Here is a 16581-nt window from a genome sequence, read left to right as displayed (position 1 = left end):
AATGCAGCACTTTCTGTGTCAAAATATAAGCCTCCAGGTGAAGATGAATTAAACAGGACAGAAATATATTACTTTTGTATAATGCAAATCCAATTATCAGAATAATAATGAAAATTCTGCATTATATTATAAAAATCAACCTGACGTGTCCCACTGTAATAATTTAGTATTTCAAAAGGTTAGAGGTTTCAAAAATAAGTCAGTGAATTAGCTTTGCACAGTAAAAACATTTGAAGGTAACTAATGCCTTTTATTAAGCTACTATGTATCATTGTGAATTAAATATAAATATAAAGTACATATCAATGAAAATTATTGAATTTCATTCTCCCTTGTTTTTATTTAATGAAAAGCGAATTATTTGATTTTTAATATCTTTTTCTTTAATATTTAATCTACTTGGCTAAAATGGCAGTTTGGATGAAATGATGGTTCCTCTGATTAAAAAAATTATAATAAAATACAAAATTTTAACCATTTTAGAGCAAATACATAATTACCGAGATATATATTGAATATCATCCATAGGCTGAAAAATATAGAGAATTTCTTTTAAAACATCGCCCAGCCCTAGATGAGATGTATAGAGTGTAGTCCAGCTATAAATACAAAACAGTTCCATCTGAACACTTGTGGCAATTGCATGCATTGTATTCTGACGAAGGTATAGTCATTTAAACTGTGCAGACAGCAGTTATGCCACTGGTGAGGTGTAAGTAAGGTATCACTGATTACAAATACATTATTTCATGAGACTACAAACAGCCATTCAAAAACAGTTGAACATGCAATAACACCTATAAGACTGCCATTCATTGGTTGATTTCCCCAAAAGTGTAAACACTAAGGTGCTATCGAAACATTGCTGTATAGTATCCCTACCAGTTTAATACTGCAACATTAGCTCTATCAATCATGTGAGTTTGGGGCGGGGACTATCTGTTAGCAGACCAATGACAGATGGGAGAGTGTATACTCTATTGATACTGTATAGAGCTGTTCAGCCATGATGTCAATTTGTAGGCGAACCCGGAAGTCTAATTTGCCATGGGTTCTCTCTGGATTTTCCTCATGGGGTTTATGAACTAGTGAATAAAATAAGGTCTGTGATAAACATTACTTTTATTTTTATTTTGAAGCTGTATTTTTAATTTGAACATTATTTTGAAGCTGTTTTGAATGATATATATATTATATATATATATATATATATATTTTATTTATTTATTTTTTTTTACGCTACAACGGCTTCAAAATTCACGTTTGAGTAATTGATTGTGATGGTTTAATTTATGTTGTAGAACAAAACATCCAAGTTTTGTCCAATAACGTTTACCAAATACCTTATTTTACTCAAAAACTTAGTTCAAAAACCCATTTGTAACAGTACAAGGATGGGCAAGGAGGCAGGAACCGGCTGAACAGTAAAAGTACGTTTAATGTCAATACTCAAACATAAAACAACAAAACAAACACAGCCACACATGCAATGCGACCCTGTGTTTCTCTCTCTCGAACTGGCATCTCTGGCTCCCCTTTATCTCGCTCTCCCACTGATCAGCTGTTTCAGTACCAGCCATGCTCTATCATGGCCTGGCCACGACCTCCTCGTCACACCATTATACAAACAAATAGGAAAATTCCGAGGGAACCCATGGCGAATCCTCTTCCGGGTTTTTGGACTACAAGCTGAACAGCTCTATTGATATTTAGGGCTGGGCGATATATATCGAATATTCATTATATAATTGCAATGATTTTGCTGACGATATAAAATCACAATATTGTGAATATCGCAATGATTTTCAGATGCTTTTTGTGTGGTCATTAAGTTTCATGAGCGCATCAGTTGACTAATTTCACGATCCGTAAGGGCTGCACAATCAATCAAAATAATAACACATTTAAAAATGGTGTTATGGTCATATGTGATTATTAAACTCCAAATAGCTGCAATTAAACCCAGATAAACATGGTCTGTATGCACTTCAGAATAAACGGGTGACACGCTGATCTTTGCATGCATAGGGTTCATGGGCTTGTGTTTTTAGAGCAGTTCATACATTGTGAAACAAAAGTGCTGCAGCTTCAAGCATTCGCACAGTTCCAAACATTAGAAACCATACAAGTTATTATACACACCTACAAACGTGGCATAGTATAAGAGAAAAGGAAAAGATGACAGCAGATGAGAAACATTATAAACTGTCAAATACACACTGACGCTGCTCTTTTAGTGTAAAAATAAAAGCCCCCGATGAAGGTGAAGTAAATTGGACAGAAATATATATCAAAACAAATCTAATCCTCAATATAATAACAATAATAATAATAATAATAATAATAATAGGAATTCAGTATAAGCCTATATTAAGAGTTATAAAATACATAATAAACTTGGCTGGGTCCCACAGTAATCATTTTTATTATGCAATATTCAACTGGGTTAAAAAAAGTAGTTTTTGCACACCTTTTTTTTTTTGTAAAAATATATGTAGGTAAATATTGCTTATTATTAAGCTACTAAGCATCATTGTATATAAAATATTAATATAAAAGTGTATATCAATGAAAATGATTCAATCACATTGTCCCATGTGTTTATTTTGTGAAAAATAGTGGGAAACCTGCTTGTATTATTTTTAAATAGATTTGTATTGAATGCCTTTAAAATACAGAATCTACTTGGCTACAATGGCTGTTTGGATGAAATGATGCTTCCTCTTTTCAGAGCAAATAAATAATTATCAAGATATTGTCAATAGGATAAAATTCTGTAGCCATATCGCCCAGCCATATTAAAACACAAAGAATCAGTTTTAGTTAAATATTTCACATTCATATTTTTGTACAAAAATCAAGTGTGTGAGAATATGAAATGTTTTATGTTTGATTAAAATATGCTTGCATTTGTTGGTGCAAATGTCTCTGAAATGAAATATACTTTCCCAAATGGTACATTGCACTTCACAGGATAATGGTAAAAAAAAAAAGCTCATTTGTGAGTAACCCAACCCGAGTGTGTCATAACCTACTAGCAAAAAGAGGGCAGTGGTCATATTAATAGAACAGAAGCAGTCTACTTGTGTAGAATCAGTAGCAAGCTGAAATTTACTGCAAGCTTGCTAAATATGACGGCTAAATCAATTTTACATAGCTGCCCCATGTTTGATCATTTGTAAATGTGGTAAATATCAGCCCAGTGCCATGTTTTATTGGCATTTCAAAACATATGGCATAAGTGTCCATATTTAGCCCACCAGATAGAGGGTGAGAGAGAGGGGGAAATGAGGACGTGTGTTTTGCGTGCACAGTAACCTCCCTCTCCAGTCCTATCATTCATTTTACAGGGAGAATGAATACGAACTAGGCGAGAGCAAAGTCCACGGTGTCAGTGAGAAATGAAAACGTGTCTGAACCTGTGCTGCAGTTTCAGCATATGCAGCACAATGCTAGAGGGCAGATGTGATGCGCTAGCATAGCATGTCTGTGTTCCAGAAAGATCCTTGACTGTCAGAGTGCCTTCCTCATATCTTATTCCCTGTCTGATCCCTGTGAGGAAAAAAACTGTAAACAGGAATTTCACTTCAGTTACTGAGACATGCCATCTCAGCAGCTCATAACAACAGGGCTTCACCTGATTTAACCCCACACCACTGAGAAGGATTTAGCTTTCATTTTCTCATTTCAGGAGCTACCTGACCAATCGTGACCACTAATGGAGCTTGTCGTCAAACAGTTCTCTGGCTCAACTATACAGTTTTATATAGCTTATGTGAGTCTAGTTCAAACATACTGAATTATTTAATCTAGAAATTTAAGATAAAATGACCCTCAGGGTGAAAGGCAAGCTGATCAATATTTCAAAGTATTGTGACAAAAATATTTTATTGATATTCACATGGCTAGAATTTATATATTTGTTTTATATTCTGCAACTATGCAAAATGTAAATTAAGTAAACAAACCCTCAATTATAACTATGACCCCATTTCCAGCTGGTATTAAGATGCGTTTCAGGTGATCCGATCACATGTAGTCAGCCCTATATACAGGTCTAAAATGTTTTGTGATCGGATCACAAAAATACAACTGCAAATGTGTTCAAAAATGCATGTGATCACATCAGATTTGAGGTGTAAAAGCTAATCCGTCATGCACGTATCCCAGCAGAAGTGAAGCTCCACCCCTCACATGTCAATCAACTGCTGCGCTAAAACAAGAGTTTAAAGTTTGCTGGTTACGAGCGGCTTTAAAATTAAATAAAATTAGCGGATACATACACAGTTACAAGAGCTTCAAAAGATTTTCTTTAGTGTGACCGATATCAAAATAGATGAAAAGCATGAACACCTGAAACTCCTTTAATACAGGTAATCCACTAAAATAAAATTCTGCTTGACATGTTGCGTTTGTGTTTAGATTAAATTTCAACCACATGTGGGAAAAATAGCATGCCATTTTTCACGCTTTCTTTGCCTTTTCTGACTTTGTTGCACTTTAAAATGATGCAGTAACACACTGACATAGTGATTGATGTATCTCGTCATGATACAGAGAACTTCCCCTCCAAATCCGAACACAAGTGGTCACAGGAGACACATTTAAGTGACCAGGAGTAAACAGAAATAGTTCTCACCTGATCACATATCATCCGAGATTCATCGATATACCAAGTGGAAATGGGGACTATTTGACCAAAGCTAGAAATTGCAACACCTCATAGTTTTGAATCAAAATACACTAAAGAATCGCAATATTATTGAATCATGACACACAGTTCGATATAAAATACCATATCACCATTTGCCCGGTCTGTGTGGATTTCCCACCCATACTAACAGGGTACGTGCTGGCATGGTATTACAACCAAGATATGACTCTTGAACCATGTGAGGACCTTTAAATCGCAGACCTAACTAAAGGGCTGCAATGCCACTGAAGTCCGACAGAAGCTCTCTAAAGCAGCAGGAATCATCTGACCTGACATTTGAAAGAGCACATCACAAGTTGTGAAATCAAAGAGAATGTCAACTGCCACTCACTCGATCATTCAGTACCACTGCAGCAGGTCCACTCGCCATATGACTGTATGCTTGTCTTGCACCATTTCACTTGAAAGCAGTAGTATGAACTTATTTTTTATGCATTTGTTGTAAGGTATGAATTGCACAAAATCAGGAATTATTATGTTATGACATAGTTCCAAAATAGATTATAAAATATTTTATAATATGTTTAAAATAATATTCGGTCTGCTTCATCAGCGATGGTCAACACAGATCTGGATTTGCTTCAAAGCGAAGGATCAAGGATGGATCGATACCAACTATCTGTGACCCAACTTCAGATTTGCAAGTTTCGCACTAACTTTTTTGTTTGCATGTTGCATGAAAAACACTTGTTGTGAAAACATTGTGCTTTGTGTAAGGTAGCAACTAGTCCCGAACTACCTTATTCCATAACAATGAAGCTGTAGCTCTGTTTCAGTAATGATATAAACTGACTGGCATCCTCCACAGTCCTGCCTCAGTGGTCATGCAATGAAGAATCTTTCTGTGTAGTAAAACTGGTCATTATTTCAAAAACTTTTATGAAACGATAGTGGTATTTTCGACAACTATAGCTGTTTTTCATATTTCTTAACTCGACCTTTGTTATGCACAATACAGTAAGATGATTGACTTTGTGTGTTCTCAATGTTATTTATAATTTTTTTTAACTTTTTAAGTTCCCCTGCATTGTTGTCGCTGGGATATCCATGGCACCAGCAGGAAAGGCAAAGCCCACTTCCAGAAAGAGGTGTGGGGAGCAGCAGCTACTTTACATTTAAAGCTACAGACACGAAAACAGACCGTTTGGAACAGGGCTACAAAACAGGGGTATAAAGGCATGGTAGAAAAAACTATCTGTGAGGTATTTTGAACTGAAACTTGACTGACAAATTCTGTGGACACCTGAGACTTATATTACATTGTGTAAATGGGGCATAATGTGTCCCTTTTAAGGGTAAGCAGGACAAAGGACACTTAACTTCTGCACACAAAGATACAAAGCCATCCCCACCCCTTTCCCTGATGTACACCGATCAGCCACAACATTAAAACCACCTGCCTAATACTGTGAAAGTCCCCCTCGTGCAACCCACATATCTGAATAGCATTCTCAGATTCTATTCTTCTCACCACAATTGTACAGAGCGGTTATCTGAGTTACTGTAGATTTGGTCAGTTCGAACCATTCTCTGTTGACCTCTCTCATCAACAAGGCATTTTCATCTACTGAACTCCACTGGATGTTTTTTTTGGGGCACCATTTGGAGTAAATTCTAGATACTGTTGTGTGTGAACATCCCAGGAGATCAGCAGTTACAGAAATACTCAAACCAGCCGGTCTGGCACCAACAAACATCCATGTGATTATCTAATCAGCCAATCGTTTAGCAGCAGTGCAGTGCATACAATCATGCAGATACCGGTCAGGAGCTTCAGTTAATATTCACATCAACCATCAGAATGGGGAAAATATTTGATCTCAGTGATTTGGACCGTGGCATGATTGTTGGTGCCAGACGGGCTGATTTTAGTATTTCTGTAACTGCTGATCTCCTGGGATTTTCACACACAACAGTCTCTAAAATTTACTCCAAATGGTCACAAAAACAACAACAAAAAAAAAACATCCAGTGAGCAGCAGTTCTGTGGATGGAAACGCCTTGTTGATGAGATAAGTCAACTACAGTAACTCAGATAACCACTCTGTACAATTGTGGTGGAAAGAATAGAATCTTAGAATGCTATTCTGAGATGCGGGTGGGCGCTGTTTTGGTGGCACGAGGTGAATCTACACAATATTAGGCAGGTGGTTTTAATATTGTGGCTTATACACACATATACACTTTTTCCAGTACCAAGTTATTACACAGGTTCTAAGAAACCAAGGATAAATTCTGCTTCAAACGTGGATGTACACCTTGTGATTGGGATTTCACCCAGTTCTGTTCATGAAAATTAAAATTTTCAACATGACAGCATTACTAGCTTTAGATCCCAGCCACATACACAGTATCAGAAAAAGACACAGCCCAGTGCACCTTACTAATATATATATATATCTTCCAGAATCTCATGTAATGCGAGTGTAATCTAGAATAAAGTTTGAGGTCCATCCAACCTGTTTACAAACTCGGTGCTTTTCAGGGCACACCACAGTTCTGATGTGAAGCTCAACAGCTGTCAGCAAGTGTTTACTCAATGCACAAATCTCTACTGTATTTTTTTACGTATTATTAGTGTCAGATTGTCCAGTAAGGTCAAATGACAGGCTTGGCTCTTATTACGAAATTAAAATAAAGAGTCATTTCTAGACTTATGCGTCACGGTGCAAACAGGCCATGTGCGCAAAAGCAAGGTTAGAGATGGAGATCCATAAGCGAGCAAATGTCTATGATAGCACTTTTACATTTAGCCTGCATGGCGCGTGAGTCGTGACAGCGAGCAATGAATTACAGTAATCCACATATGTAATCAACTGATGGGTGCAGGTTCTATAAAGAACATTAAATATTGCGCTTTAGCAAATCAGATGACTCACCTGTGTAGACAGACAGCCTGTTTGTTCGGAAGTCCTGCGCGCGCGCCACATCAAATGCAGTGGAGGGCGAAATAAAGATTTTTGATAACTACGTCACAATCACTGGCTGATGTGTGGCGCGCGCCTTGGTTGCTCTCTGTGCAAAAGTTCCTGCGTTTGACGGAGAGCTTTCGATGGCGTGGCCTGCAGCTTTAAAAAGCCTCGTTACCACCAGCGGCTGCGGGGCGTTTGGAGTTGAACGACGAAGCGAGCGATGGGGAAGCGCGTGAAGCGAACTTGCTAGCTGCTGCTAGGCAGAAGACGAGACGAGGTAAAAACGAGGGAGGGCAGAAGGGAGGAGTAGAGCGAAAGTGTGGATGGTACTACGTGCACTCCGATGTATTGCCTCCATTTTAGGGGATTCCCACTCGACCGTAGTGCAAACTGCGCCTTATGGATGAGAACACTTATGAGACATATTTTACCCTAAGTCTTTAGAAAGGGTGTGTCATTGCAGATAATTGAAATGTTTGAGTGCACATCAGCTATCAAATTGTTTAGACAAGATGATCCGTCCTCACATTGTGAATAGAAAAATGTATCGCAAAAAAAAAAAAAAAAATAACGCATAAGGTTATATAATGTAACTTGAATACGATTTTTAGTGCTTTAATAGAAAACGAAAGTATTATTATCGACTCTTTTTTTTTTTTTTTTTAAGGTGTACGTAAATGGTGATACTTTGACGCCACCTGCTGTTGACTACATACAATAACGAGGCAAAACAGGCTTTTTCGAAATCAAAGTCCTGTTCAACAGGCCACATTTAACTTGATATTGCTATAAATAAAATAAATGTTTTTCCAATTTCCAGCAGAGCAATTAGTGCATTTACTCTTCGATACAACATACAATGTGGTATAAAGATGATGCAATTCACAATGGCATTTTTTTATTTTCAATTAACAAAACATGATAATATAACCCGTATCACATGTTTCTAATATTAACAAACAATTATAAATAAAAAAATAAATTAAAATCAATATTTTGAATCAACAAATAGCTAAGCAATGGACTTGGAATGGAAAGGAATATTTCACACAAAAATGAAAATTCTCTCATCATTTTCATGCCATTTCAGATATGTATGACTTTCTTCTGCTGAAAACAAATGAAGATTTTTAAGATTTATTAGCTCTGTATGTCCATACAATGAAACTGAATGGGTAATAGAACTTTGAAGCTCTAAAAATCACAAAGGCAGCTTAAAAGTAATCCATGTCTTCAGAAAGTATATGATAGGTGTCGGTGAGAAACATATCAACATGCAAGTCCTTTTAACTATAAATATACTCTCTCTTTTAGAACGTGAGTGGAGATTTATAGTAAAAAATATATTTAATATATGTTTCTCACTGACACCTATCATATACTTTCTAAAGACATGAAGTCATATGAATTACTTTTATGCTGCCTTTGTGATTTTTGGAGCTTCAAAGTTCCTATTACCAATTCAGTTTCATTGTATGGGCCTACAAAGCTAATATATTCTTCTGAAAATCTTCGTTTGTGTTCAGCAGAAGAAAGAAAGTCAAACACATCTGAGACTGCACGAGGGTGAGTAAATTATTTTGGATGAACTATCCCTTTAAACATAAGGCTGATTTGTAAGGTGTGTGGAATTGTGACAGTAGAGGACACTTAAAAGGCCAATTCAAAAAAATTAAATATTAGGCAATATTTTGAATTATTTTCTTACATTTCATAATGTAAATCTGTGCTGCCACCAGCATCTCCCTCTGAACAGCAGGATTGGGAAATGGCATGTTTGAAACATTCCAACATTTGGCTTTCACGATTATCAGATTAGCACAATTAGCTTTTCATTCATTAGTGTCTTACAGTACATTAATTGCAGGGACAATCTCCCTGGTGCAAACTGGAGTTAAACACCCTCCTCAATGGCACAGTGTTGATTGGCAGTGGATTTTAGCATCTATTCAGGTCACAGGAACAAGACAGGTCAGGTGGCAAGACAGTGAAATTATGTTTTAAGAATAAATATTTTGGAATTTTTTCTGAATTCCACAGAATGCTTGTGTCCATAAAACATAAAAAGAACAACAACAAAAAAATAACCCGTATGTGCTAATATTTCACAGATATGGGGTCATTTGGGTTTTAAGGATTATGAGTACCCCATTACAATAAAACGGAATCACCATTTTCTATAGAGTTCATTAATAACACCCCTCTTCCCAAATAGCTATTGGCTACCGCCACTGTTCCACATTTTCTAAATAGTCTAAAATGGCTTCATTGTCATCCTCCTCCCCTAACCAATTGTCCTCTACCTGGCCTTCTATCTCAGTCTCTAGCTTTTGTTCCATGTTCATTAGTTTTTCTTCTGAGAAACTCAAAACAGGAGATTGTTTAGTCAGCTGTGGCCCTTTGGTGGGTTTAATAACTTTTCCAGTTACCCCCCACCAAGGCTTCACTTTGGCACGTAGCTTGCGCCTCTCCCGCAGACGTCGCTGACGAGCTTCCCTGCGCTCCTGCTGTCTCGCATACTGGAAACGCTGGAGGAAGAGGTCCCGTGCGTACTCGTACAGATTCACGTCCCACTGGTTCAGCTCCCGAATCCTCCGCTGGGTTTCCAGTTCCACCTCGACACTTGTAGCCCGAGTGCCATTGAGCTGCGTAAATGGCGCTATGAAGGACAGGTGAAATGTGTGTTCAAAGAGATATTGCGTCTTCCGCTGATATTCGGTCAGGCCAAAAAAGGCCATGTTACGCAAGTTGCGCTTGGCACTTTCCAGTAGCATAGCCCAACGCTGGCTCTCACTCATGACTGAGAGGTTATAGCAACCCACCAGGCTGAGGTCTGCTAGCATACGGGTCTGTCTGTTGTTGGCCAGGTTATAAGGACATGCCATGAACTCCTCCAAAGAGCAGCCTGACCAGTCATCGCCGGAGTAACAGCTGGGCAGCTCGGTCAGGGTAGGTAAACGCCCATCACAAATGTGTTTGGAGGCCTTCCAGGTGGCACCACGCTGAACGTGCCTCCATTCACTCAGGTACCGCCACACTGGATCCCTCAAGATCGTGATGTAATAGTAGTTCCTGCTACATGAAAGAGAAAATTGTTTTAGGATGGAATTTTAAAAGCTCATACATCAAATACATTCTTTATAAAATTAATTCATCAAATTAATTTGATAAAATAAGATAAATATGTCCAAGTAGCAAAATGAGATCAAGGAAAAGCAATTGCCCCATTCACTTGATTGGAAAGAAAAAAAGAAACAAAATTACATTTAATAAAGTATATGAATCATCAAGTGGACTAATGTTGTCATATTTCGTGCATGCGCACAGTAACAGAATTATTCATAGTGCAGTTGCTGTTAGTCATGTTTCGGGGAAACAGATCTTGATGGAAAACAGAATTAATTATTGTTGGGTGCCTATAATTACAGGTATTTTTGCATAATGAGTGAATGAGGAGAATCTTCTTTCCACTCTAGAACAATTTCCATTTGAATATCAATTAAGGCTGCTAGGACGAATCCATTCAACAACAGCAGAGAAAGTCTCTGGAGAGCCTCACGCTCTCATCAAATCCTCACATTTCCCTTTACTTCAAGCCACAATGAGCCCATATGATAATAATTACTGCAATTAGATAAATGGGCTTTAAAAGCATTTTATATTTATTTTACAGCAGGCACCATATTGTATTAATGTAAACTTTATGTACCCAAGCTGTTTGTTTTCCATTTTCCCTTGTACAATCATTTGGACATTATCGTATAGAGTGCTTAAAATGGGCTTCTATTTAGAGAACTAACCACCTTATATTACAATGTAGGTTTATAATTTTCTGATTAGGCATTTTCCATGTAACTGCACAAAAAAAAAAAAACACACAGTAAAACACATATGGACACAAGCAACAAAGTCAGCAACAGGGCATTGACGAATTAGGTTGTCATGGGGTTCAAGGATGGATGAAAGGAGGAAACGGGTTAATCGTGGGCAAAGGTAGGGTTTTAGAAACAAATAACTCAGTTTCTCAGCTTCCACACATAAACACATTGATAGGCTGTTGAAGTGCGACTCTCTCCCAGTCTCTGGCATGGTGCCTCCTTACATCACCCTCCCCATTGCTCACTGAAGTAAGAAACAGGTGTAAGACATATAGCACTCAGGTGTGTGCACCCTTACCACTATCTCTCCCTCCGGACGAACGCTCTACCAAAAACTGATTATTGCCGTGGCGGGTTTTCCCGTAATATTTGATCTGTCCCCGTTTGCTTACAGGGATATAAATAAAATAAAAAAACAATGAGTGGACATTTACATTTACATTTATGCATTTGGCAGACAATGAGTGGACAAAGGTGTCTGAAATTGTTAGTGTGCCAGGTGAGTTGATGAATTGGATATTATGGTTTTTATAGTATTATATAATAATATATTCAAATATTTCATGAGGATATACGCTACTTGTGGTATGTCGTCAAAAAGATACCGGTCGACATATCTGAATGTTTTGTGGCCCCTTTAAATATAGTTCACAAAACAAAGCATTCTCAACGAACGTTGCCGCCTATTTCAAATACTTCAGAGCATCCACTAATTTTCTATAGCATTGTTGGCAGGGCAGCCAGAGCGAATTTTGACGCAGAGCTGGCGTAGATAGCCCTGGCTCCGCCTCCCCATTAACTGCATACTACACACCAAAACACTTTGTTGCAGGACACATCCAAGCATATTCCTTTCAATTAATCTCAAATTCTGGCCAATTAGTGGATGGGTGAGGCGGGAACCAACTGCAGCCTCCAATATGCTTTTGCACCCGAAATGTAATAACCTTCGGCGGGCTTTATACAGCTGTGACGGGCTATATTAAAAAGGAACCGAGTGAGAGAGAGAGCTCTGCCCTATGGTACAAATGGTCCTCAGCCAGTTGGACAGCCTCCTCCAGTGACGGCGGGCAGTGGCACTGGACTTACTCCGCCGTTCCTTTCAGCAGATGACAGATCAATTGTTCCACCACAACGAGAAAGATGACTCTCGGCATCGTGGTCATCATGACTCAGCCAGCAGCCACTTCCGGCAGGCATCACTGAGCTGTTTGTGTGAAGGCAAACGGGCAGCCGTGTGAATCAATCTTTATTAAACGGAAGTATTGTTGGTGCTGCAACTGACTGCAACCGCTGCAAGATGGACTTTCACGTCGTACAACACCAGGATACTCGCCCCCAGTTGTTGATGCGGTAGTTGAGCTGGGCTTCCCCGGACAACAGTAGGGTGAGTCTGGCCGCCCACTGCACATGAGGCCATTTCCAGATCTCGGCCGTCCTCTCGAAGAGGTCTATGAATGCCTCCGGTCACTTTCATGAAAAGAGGGCAGAAGATGATCCAGAGGCATGGGGGCTGCTGTGTCCAGTGTTGTTGCCAGGGCTTCTTAAGCCCGGAGCACCTCCTGGAATCAGCGATCCTGGTCCTGACACAGCTCAAGTAGGGCCTGATGTTGAGCATGAACTGCTGGCGAGAGACTGGATAACTTCTGCCAATGGTGAGGACTCAATGACAACATATATTTCCTCCAAAATCCTGGGTTTTGGCACTAAAAACACCATATAAACTGAACAAAATTTGCCTTTTCATAAAAACGCCAAAATATTATATTATATTCTTAAAACACGGTCATGAGGGTCTAAAAGGGTTCCTCTCCATTTACAGGATTTTGTTTTGTTTTTTGGACAAAAGCTTTTCAAATATTTTCATTAATAAATCATATTTTAAAACAAAATGGTTTGAGCTTATCTTTCAAGGAAATAATAATAGATTATTCTGCACTTCTCATGCCAAAGAAAATTCTTTCCCCACACATTTCAACTTTTATTTTTACTGTCTCCAGACAGTTACTCCGTGAATTTTTTTTAAACCCTAAACATACACATCTATCTATCTCAAAATGACTTGAAACAACTGAGAAATTTACTTTTTATATCCATATTTTTCTTTGTATCTGAATTAATCATGCATGTATATGTAGTATTCGTTCATAGAAGTGTTGTATTCAAGTCATTGTTTTGTGTGAATTGCACTTTGTGTATTTAAATAACTTGAGCTAACAGATCCGGAAATAAGCGCCACATCATTGACCCGTTATATCAACGAAGCACAAGCATGGTCATTTGAAAAAATAAATTAAAAAAAAGTAAGAAACCATTTTAAGTGTAAACTAAAAGTGAATGGTGACATTTTATATTTCAAGACACAGTATAGAAGCAGAAACTGCATTTTGTATTTTTTTTTTTATTCTGGTTCCAGTGTTCCACTGCCTCCTTTTCCAATTGGTAACCGGTTAGAATTAAATTAAAGAACGGTTAATAACTTTTTTTATTGACAGTACTTTGTGCTAAGATTGGGTGATGTACCAGTTGCAGTGTTACTAGATCTCTCAAGAAAAAAAGAAACCTGGTCTGGAAAAACACATTTAAATGGACTTGCCTCATCACCAAAAATATTTAGAATATTTCATAAATACATCTGGCTAGCTAAAATAAATGTAATAGCCAAAATCTCACACGGCTTGGTCAAGCTTGGACTAAATAATAATAATAAATGTCATCTTATGCGGGACTAATTATTTTATGTAAAACACATAATTATTCAATAATTTAAAATATATATATTATTTTCATTGTTTTAATTACATATCTGCTTCTAGGTCAGAACCCGGGTGCATCAAATCTGTATCAGTGCATCATATCTAACAGTAATTCAGTGAAGACTTGGCTTCAGATACAAAGAAAAATATTGATGTAAAAAGTACATTTCTCAGTTGTTTAACTGAGAAATGTACTTTTTATATCCATATTTTTATTTGTATCTGAATTAATCATGCATGTATATGTAGTATTTATATATAGTTGTCTAAATTGTCTTCAGCATGTCACAGAAGGCTACATTCACAATGTGCAATAAGCCAAAGAAATGTGTGATGCAGCAGTTAACTTCAGAATCAAAGCACATGCTCATGTTAATGTTCATTTTTGGGGCAACAGGAAGTGGTGCAATTAAAAAAAAGATTTTTTGTAATAAACCATTTTAACATTGGGTACGTGAAAACACATACATACATATATATAAAACAAAATTAACCACTTATTAACAAGTTACCAACACTTAAAAATAAAATTTTCACTCCAGAACAATTTAAAAAAGTGGACTTTGTTCCCATTTTTGGTTACATTCTGCAAATAAAATCGTTAGTTCTTGTTTTTAGTTCCTTGTAACGCATTATTTCACAAAAAGGGAAACAGTCGGGTTACAAGAAACCCTTTAAAAAGTTAAGAAACCCCTTAGTGACAATACACTTAAGATTATAACTAACTAAATGGGTTTCTGGACAGGAAAAAGTACCAGCGTGCCAGGTTAAACAATTGCAAACCACTCAACATTTGATCATCAAAATGCATGCATCCCAAAGCAAACACTGTTTGTCCCCATGCTTTGGGAAGTTTATTTAAAAGGACAAGCCTGTGATAATGGCAGATGTTCTGGTGCCAGAGTGCTGTCTGCCCTCCAGGGTGTCTGAAAGAGCGAATGATTACTATGATGGGTCCCCTGTTGCAAGAGTGCGTTGAATAAAAGCAGACACTCCGGGGCTGAGTCTGACCTGTTGGAAACCTTTCGTCTCCGCATAATTGACTTGCTAAGAGGCTTCACCAATGAAATGAACGAGAACAATATGAGGCGAAAGAGTGGTGAGCACCATACACAAGTCCACACTACCATAACAAAAGAAATGATTGTTATTATTATTATTATTATTATTATGTAAGAAAAACTCACTTGGGCGTTTTGAGCATCTCCCGAGACTCCCGGGTATTCATGAAAGAAGGCACGCAGTTGGTGAGCTCCGTCCAGTCAGCGTGCAGACCACAACTCCAGCCGGTGGAGAAGCGGGAGAACAGCCAGGTGTCCCGTTTACCTGGCCGGTAGCAGGTACACTTCTTCTGGCCCGCATGGCACTCGCACGGCCTCTCTAGCTGAATGTTGCGGACGAGGTGACGGCCGAACGTGGTCCCCCCGGTCTTCTGAATATGGAGAAACACTATAACATCGTTCCCCTTAATGTTGAATTCTACAACGCGATATAGGTCTCTGGCGGTGAAATTAAAGCGCGGGACGAATCGAGCCATCGCACCGTCCTCTGAGCTATACGGGTCTCCCGCACTGGCACCGTTGGTTCCGCCTGTAAGATCCCCGGGCGCTCGACTCCCTATTCTGGTGGACAATGATGCCAGGTGTAGCAACTGGCAATCGGACGTAGGGCAAACGTATTGCAACACAATAACGCCGAACAACAACACCATCACCAGTGCGACGAGGATCCGGCTGTAGTTGGATTTTTCATCCATCTTCTCGCTGGAAAAGTGAACGCATTACTCTCTTGATCTGCTTCCCCCAACGCGTCGGTCGGCCGGGGAGGAATGTTGAACAAAACCTGTGACTCTCGCCTCCTCAAATCAAAACATAACGTCCATTGTTTCGCGTTCTAGATACATGTCTGCTCGTATTGCGTAGGCATTTTATCTTCTACTTGCTACCACAAAATGGTCATGTCTATTTACATAATTTGGGTATGAGATCAGATAACTTCTGCCGTTTACCTTTGCCTCAGTTTCGTACTCGCACTTTCCCAATTTCTTAGCAGTCCACACCGCCCCCATCAGTCTCCCTCGCGTCAAAACAAAAGTCCCTAAGAAGACTTTTGTTTTGGAAAAACAATTTCGTTGGCTAAAATGACTGTATGATGACGATAAAAGTCGACTATTTGTGTTAGTTATCATTTGTTGTTGTAGGGGAATATAACAAAAGCAAACATTAAATTTAAAAGGTGCACTCTCCTCATTAAAAAAAAGTTCAACTACTAAAAGGCATGAATTGTAATTTTGCAATATATGTAGGAAATCATAAACTTGC

The 16581-nt window shown here is 38.3% G+C and overlaps 2 protein-coding genes across 9 annotated transcripts in view; both read right to left on the bottom strand.

The window, feature by feature from the left end:
• Positions 1-8083, bottom strand: part of mbnl3 (muscleblind-like splicing regulator 3) — a 64285-nt gene extending 56202 nt beyond the window's left edge. For 2 of the 7 annotated variants that reach the window (XM_052149383.1, XM_052149386.1), the window contains exon 1: positions 7594-8079. The gene's annotated coding sequence lies outside the window, so the exon portion shown is untranslated. Of the gene's footprint in view, positions 1-7593 lie in introns of all 7 variants that reach the window. The other 5 variants (XM_052149389.1, XM_052149390.1, XM_052149384.1 and 2 more) reach the window with 4 other exon arrangements.
• A 430-nt stretch (positions 8084-8513) lies between these two features.
• Positions 8514-16309, bottom strand: hs6st2 (heparan sulfate 6-O-sulfotransferase 2). Of its 2 annotated transcripts, none has more exons than XM_052149880.1 (2): positions 15448-16309; positions 8514-10701 (listed from the first exon to the last, which is right to left on the bottom strand). In XM_052149880.1, exons 1-2 carry the CDS (start codon positions 16014-16016, stop codon positions 9849-9851), a joined length of 1422 nt encoding a protein of 473 aa, XP_052005840.1. In that variant the 5' UTR covers positions 16017-16309; the 3' UTR covers positions 8514-9848. The 2 variants fall into 2 exon arrangements, with proteins under 2 accessions (XP_052005840.1, XP_052005841.1); XM_052149881.1 differs by having other exon boundaries at positions 8514-10698.
• Positions 16310-16581: the final 272 nt, after the last annotated feature.

The sequence above is a fragment of the Xyrauchen texanus genome, chromosome 19, assembly GCF_025860055.1.
Source record: "Xyrauchen texanus isolate HMW12.3.18 chromosome 19, RBS_HiC_50CHRs, whole genome shotgun sequence".
In the NCBI taxonomy this organism is placed as follows: domain Eukaryota; kingdom Metazoa; phylum Chordata; class Actinopteri; order Cypriniformes; family Catostomidae; genus Xyrauchen; species Xyrauchen texanus.
This window is presented reverse-complemented; position numbering and strand designations above follow the sequence as displayed.